Source organism: Cyprinodon variegatus, unplaced genomic scaffold (assembly GCF_000732505.1).
Source record: "Cyprinodon variegatus isolate N-32 unplaced genomic scaffold, C_variegatus-1.0 Scaffold12, whole genome shotgun sequence".
In the NCBI taxonomy this organism is placed as follows: domain Eukaryota; kingdom Metazoa; phylum Chordata; class Actinopteri; order Cyprinodontiformes; family Cyprinodontidae; genus Cyprinodon; species Cyprinodon variegatus.
This window is the reverse complement of record NW_015150465.1, coordinates 1,912,592-1,919,499: the sequence shown is the minus strand read 5'-3', so window position 1 is coordinate 1,919,499 and position 6,908 is coordinate 1,912,592. Positions and strand designations below refer to the sequence as shown.

At 36.8% G+C, this 6,908-nt stretch overlaps 1 protein-coding gene across 1 annotated transcript in view; it reads left to right on the top strand.

The window, feature by feature from the left end:
• LOC107089324 (5-hydroxytryptamine receptor 3A-like) overlaps positions 1-6,908 on the top strand; it is a 24,857-nt gene that overhangs the window by 5,299 nt on the left and 12,650 nt on the right. The window contains exons 2-7 of the mRNA XM_015382052.1: positions 149-223; positions 2,775-2,929; positions 3,376-3,420; positions 3,543-3,652; positions 4,091-4,260; positions 6,123-6,283. Of these exons, the coding sequence (XP_015237538.1) occupies positions 149-223; positions 2,775-2,929; positions 3,376-3,420; positions 3,543-3,652; positions 4,091-4,260; positions 6,123-6,283 (716 nt within the window). The remainder of the gene's footprint in view (positions 1-148; positions 224-2,774; positions 2,930-3,375; positions 3,421-3,542; positions 3,653-4,090; positions 4,261-6,122; positions 6,284-6,908) is intronic.

The window sequence follows — 6,908 nt, the reverse complement described above, 5'->3', positions numbered from 1 at the left end:
GCTTTAGGAAAAGCTGGCTATTGTTTGTTGTGAACTCAGAAAATGCATCTGGTGTTTATAACATTCCAAACAGATGCATCTGAGGTATGGGATATTTATATGCATTTATATAAATGCATAAAACTAAATACATTTTCTACCCTGACAGCGGGATTCATTTCCAGTTACCAAGATGATGGTGACAACCAGACGACATCCAATAAGAGCAACGTTGATTCGCCAGGTATGAAATGTGGCCTTTTATTGTCGGCAGTCTAAGGCACACCTGTGCACTAATCATGTTGTCTAATCAGCATCTTTATATGGCACACTTGTGAGGTGTGATGGATATCTGAGCAAAGGAGAAGTGTTCACTATTAAAGATTTAGATCTCTGAGTTCATCTCATAAAAAATGGTAGCAAAGCCAAAAGTGTTGCGTTTATATTTTTGTTTGGTATATCTGTGTAGAGAGAATCAAAGCTGTTTGTATTGAAACATACTTTCCCTCTGTTTTTTTTTTTTTGTTCCCAATGTAAGAGAATTGGAAGTCTACAACTTCTCATTCTAATACCTTACTATTGATTAATAACTTCCTGACTCGTTTAATCATAAAGAAAATGTGATAAATGATTTATAACCCGCAAACACTTATTTTTATGGCTTTTTATAGCTTTTGATAGATGAGAATACCGCAAGTTATAAGCTATCTGATTATTCTAAACAGACATCCAACCACAGTTATAAGTCAAAAAAAAAAAAAAAAAATATATATATATATATATATATATATTCACGTCTGATTAACAACTGAATAGTATAATAATCAACACAGCAATAATAAGCAATAATAATCAACACAGTCAGAAAAACACAAATTAAATGAACAGTTTGCCAAATAAAACAAAACAAAAAAAAAATTCCATCAGAGCCAGACACAGACTGAGAACCAGGAGCAGTTTAAGATGTTTATTTAGACTACACACAAATATGAATGGTTCACAGCGGGAGCCGTTTGGGGCTCTGCAGGAGGAAAGAGGAAACTGATTAATACTAAGAAAGTTAGGGAGATCTGCGCTGTTGCTGCTTTGCTTACCGGCAGGTACGGATAACCGATCTGGGTAGTGGAGGAAAGGGTTTTGTAACAGCTTCCCGATGGGAGGAGATGGCTAAGCGACAGGTGGAACGTAGGCGGGGGCCCAAGCAGCACCACAGCGGAGACAGGTTCGAGGAGCAGCAGAAGGAACCAGAGTGAATCCCGGAAAGGGGTTCTCTTGTCCGGCTCGGTATCACAGAGGGGGCATGAGGGTAAAGCCAGAGCCGAATCTGAGCAGCAGGGATTCAGGGACCAGTCTTCAGAGCACAGAGACAGACGGGTGAGTAATCCAGAGCACAACAAACGGAGGGAAACAGGAGACAGGTTAAGACCAGGAATGCAAAATATCCAACTAACAGGAACAAAGCAGTGTTGCCAACTCCTCAGTAAGCAAAGTAGCTACTGGCTGTGCTATAAGTCGCTGAATGACGTCATTTCTTAATTTGCATAATCTGCCGCAGGTGTGATGTGCATGTTATTGGCGCTGTGGGAGAAATAACCTTGTTAGAGAGTGACAAAAAACACTCAGAATATATAGAGCTAATTTTTCTGTCCATTAATGTTTATTTATTTATTTTAATTTATTATTTTTTTAAATTAATGTTTATTTTATTACAATACTAACCCTCCTCCTTTACCGGCAAAATGAACCATAAAGAGACACTAAAGCGGAGTTACAATTCTTTATTTTTATTTTCAACTTTTTTACTTTTTTTCCCCTTGTGGTCCACTAATCGCGCAGTGTACGCCAGGCAGGAGGAGCCTACAAATCATGGTCTAACATGAACATTTTGAGCCATAACATTTTTTACATTACATTAACAATCTAAATGGAACAAAAAAAAGACTACAAAGAATCAATGACAATGTGAGCAAATAATGGTAATTATTATTATTATTGTTTTTAAACTAATGAGATTTCCCTCCACACACACAGGCTGTGCTTGCCTGCTCACAGAAACATTGTCATATTGGTGAATGCTCTCTATGGCAGGCTTTCACCTAAGAGTCTCTAAAAGCCGCCAATTGCACCAGAAAAGTCGCTAGATTTATCGCTAGTCGCTTTTTTGAAAACGGATCGCTGGAGGGGTCTAAAAAGTCGCTAAATATAGTGACAAAGGCGCTGAGTTGGCAACAGTGGAATGAAGATCTGTCGACAGGACAGAGGCCTAGGCGTACCACAACGGTCTAACACTCTGGGGTCCTTCAGCTGTATGAAAGCTCCTCTTAAGCTCAGCCAGAGCAGCCCCAACGAGCCACAGGTGCGGGGCCACGCCCACCTGTCAACAACAGCCACCTGTGGAAGAGAATCAGCAAAACACAGAACCCTGACAGTTACTTTTATTCTCTTGATTTTTTTTAAGTTGTGCTCGTTGTTTCCAACTTAGCTTTTGACGGTTCAAGATTTCAATGTCTATTCAAATTATAATCCAAAGATTCATGAACTGTGAAATATTATGTCTGTGCATTATAGAATACTTAAGATTTTGTACTGTGCATATTTAATAACGCTTAATACATAATCGTGACAATGATGCGAACTAGAAATACATTCATCTAATTTACTCTGTCAATTTTTGCCCAGCATTTCTTCTGTCATGACAAGTCAAAAGTTTGTTATAGTGCAATTATCCTAGAAATAAACTCTTTCCTTTTCTAACGAATGCGGTATGGAATATGGATAAACTTTCTCTCTTTTAGAAAAAATTTGCAGCTACTGGGATATTCTGCAGAACCTCTCTTCTGGCAGTATGGCACAGGAAAAAGCCAAGTATACCATGACCAGACCTGTCACAAATTCTAAAACAAAGACTATAGTTCGCATTGAGATGGCTATCTTTTCCATTCTGGATCTGGTAATTTCCTCTCTCTTCAACATGAAGTTTTTATGGTTTTGTTTTAATTTAACACTGATTTCGTTTTTTAGGCTTAGACTATTTGCTTTATATGTAGCTCTCTAACTATCATATAATGATAATTGTTTTAAGTTTCTTATTTAAAGTAATAATTGTTGTGGTTCAACTCTTCTTATATTAGCGACTCATATATAGGTGTATAGTAGATCTTATTCTGTATTGATAATCAACTCTGTGATCTAAATAGTGGCTTGGATATATACGCAATCAGGAATGTAATATCCCCTACATGTAACTTAAAATCTGGTTGGGAAAATCTAAACCTTTTTCAGTCCTAAAGTGTAAATCATAAGATCTATGTGTTCAACACTTTTAATAAGCTGCAAAACCTTCAGTATGTCATTTGTCTAAAAACAGAAAAGATTTCCATACATTTCTCTTTACAGAAAGAAGAAGATCAATCCTTCATAGCATATGTTTGGTTTTTAATGGTAAGTTTTCTCAGAAAAGTTTAGCATTCCTCAGAAAACACACTAAAAAAAAAGCTTTGGGTTGATTAGAAAGCTGATTTTATTTTTTATCACTGACTTCTATTTCTATTTCCCTTCATAAGGAATGGAATAATGAATATATTCACTGGAACTTAGAGGACTTTTGTGGCATAGAATATGTACAAGTTCCACGCGAAGCTTTATGGATGCCTGACATCACTATTGAAGAAATGTGAGTCTGTCTGCTTGAACGTTGTAACTGTTAAAATGGAAATATAAAATCTGATTGAAATATTGAATAAAGAGATAAATAAAACTGTTGTCTTCAAACATCCAAACTTAATATTTCAAACATCTTTTCCTCTTTTGCATCACACATTTCAACAACTACATAATGCATGTTCAGGCCGTGTGAGCCACTAATAAGTAGAGTGAATAATTTTTACCTACTGCTAAAAATATGTCACAAATAATTTTGCTTCACTTTTTACTTACTTTTTAAAATTCTGTTTATCTTTCATTTTACCTCTGTTTGAACATATACTGCTAAATTTCTGTCTTTCATAAACCCAATTTATGTTTAAATTAATCAGTTAAAAGCTCAAGTTATGTTATGGTGGAAAAGAGCTGATTGACTGAACAGTTTGAACAGCTTTCTATTCTCCAACAGGATAGAAAAGGATAAAGCCCCAATAAGCCCTTTTCTCTACGTTGCTCATAATGGGACTGTAGGATACAGGGATGATAAAGTTGTGAAGACCACCTGCAAGATGCATATTTATTACTTCCCCTTTGACACTCAGAGCTGCAATATTTCCTTTAAGTCTGTCTCGTATGCTGGTAAGCCCTAAGTTAGCACTTCAACACTGCAACCTTTCAAACTAAATGTATTTTAAGTTATTTTTATCTACTGAAAAATATCAAGTGTTTTTTACTGAACAGGAATGGGTCCAAATAATTATTCTGCCTGTTGTCCATTACTTACAATTTTTTTAAATGGGGGCTGTCGGAACACTTCGTTGTAGACCTGCACAATGGGGTGTCGTGTACTGTTAGGACCGGAAGTTTATCCCAGCAGCCTCCTAACTGAAGCCTTTAGGAATAGGGAATAGCACTTATGTACCGCCGGATTTTATAAGAAGAGGAAGACATATTGTTTTTGTGAGGTGAGTGCTCACCTAAATTCAATTAAATTCAGTTAATTTATATGGAGCCAATTCACAGCACATGTTATCTCAAGGCACTTTACAATTCAACCAGATGTAGCATATAAAGGTAATTGCAGATAAGAAACATACAAAATAGAGCTGTAATCAGAAGGTCTAAGTTCAGCTCTGAGAGCAGGTTGAATGTATGCTTAATAGGACTCCACACTGTATTTAAATGCAAGATTGTGTAATATGTGCAAAGGATAAAATATTTACAAATTTACAATTGTACACAATAGGGTCAGATAGTCAGTTCTATTCTGCATGGTTTGCAGTCTCCAGTTCATATAGCCCCAAAAGGCTATTTAATTGTCCCAAAAGTTTGGTTTTGAGAAGTGATCAATGATTATTGCAGTGTTGGTATATGGATGCAGTGTTGGTTGGGGGAAGAGAGCTGCAGTGTCTCCTCTCGCACTGATGGAAGTTGCAGTTGGCTTCTTTCCGGCTAAGACATAACTGCTACTTCTAGCAAGCCACCCAATGAATGGGAAAATGGGAACATGGTCAGTTCCGTTTTTAGTGAGTTTCACAAGGCTCAAACATACATGGACTTTTCAATGGTAGGGGCATATAAAAGCTGCAGCAGCTCCATACAGTCATCAGCTCCACACTAACTAAAACACATCAGTGTGCAGCCATACTTGTTACCTCTCATCGGAAGTCTCGTGGGAACATATTGCGGCAAGCCTCGCAAGATTTTGGACTTAGTGCATGTATGGAGAAAAGGGCAAATTAGAGAGGGGGAAGCCTAAGACAGCTTGGTTACACCCTCCCTACTTAGTTCATGCATGTCCCCGTTGCATGGGAACTACAGGTCTTACAATGAGAAATGTCTGCTGCAGGGGCGCTACTTAGAGCATCTGAGTATGCATTAGAAAAACCTTGAAACAATGCCTGGACTACCAAAATCAATACCTTTCCCAATTTCAAATCTTGTAGCCGCTTTGGTGGTTGCCATTGTCAAGAAGGATGAAGAGATGTTTCAACCCAATGATGACTCAGACTGGTCTGGCATGGAATCTTCAGCCTAAGGCTCTTCAGACTTGTTGTGTAGGCACTGAGATAACCGTTTTTTCATATAATTTTCTGTCACTTTTCTTTAACTTATTACAGCAATAAGTGTCTGTTACAGATGCATGTTTCAATTGTGACTCCTGCTGGCACTTCGCCAAAAGTTAAACGCTGCATGCCATGCTTTTTCTTGTGCTTCTAATTATTAAACATATGAATAGACAAACATATTTCTATTAGGAACATGCAGGAAATAAGCAATGGAACATAAAATGTTTCCGTTATACTAGCTTTTATTTTAGAATGGCTTTGAATCAACATTGCTTTTACTTTGAAAGGCTGTGAATAGACTTCCGGTTCTGACAGCACAGGAGACCTTCCAGTGCAGGTCTACAGCTAGACCATCTGTGTTGGAATTGGATAATGTATCCTCAATCTATTTTTCAATAATTTAATCTGTTGTTTTCTGTTTTTCAATCCCAGATTACCAATTAACCCTTGATCCCATTACAAAAAATGAATTTAATACCAATTTGTCTATGAATACAATCCAGATGAAGTATGAGTGGGAGTTTCTCAATATCTCAGTCCGCCGCAAAGAAGACAAAATTTTTAACTATGATCAAGATATCATTGTCTACACTGTAAGTATACTGAAGGCTATATACAGAAGGTTAAGTTTTTCTATTTGACCTACTCTGTAGAGCCAAGTCATGATGTTTTGTCTCAACCTGATAGATGATAGTGATTTGAAATAAGTCCATGTCCTTCTTGTTTTGTAAAAAGGAATGGTATTACTGCTGTGAAGAGGCATGTGGCGCTGTATAGCCATGCAGATTATAATAAATTAGCACAGTGTACATTTAGAACTTTCATGGTAACAGATGTTGCTGAACAATAAGTTTCCCCACAAAGTTTTGCGAAGAAAGAATAATTTATCATTTGGAGACATTTTTGGACACTATCAACAACAAAATGCAATGCGTTACATCAACTCTTATGTATGCACTCTTACAAATGCTCTTGAATAAATATCAAAAGAAATCACAAAATAATTAAATGGAAATGAAACATACACTACCGTTCAAAAGTTTGGGGTCACATTGAAATGTCCTTAGTTTTGAAGGAAAAGCACTGTACTTTTCAATGAAGATAACTTTAAACTAGTCTTAACTTTAAAGAAATACACTCTATACATTGTTAATGTGGTAAATGACTATTCTAGCTGCAAATGTCTGGTATCTACATTGTTGTATAGAGGCCCATTTC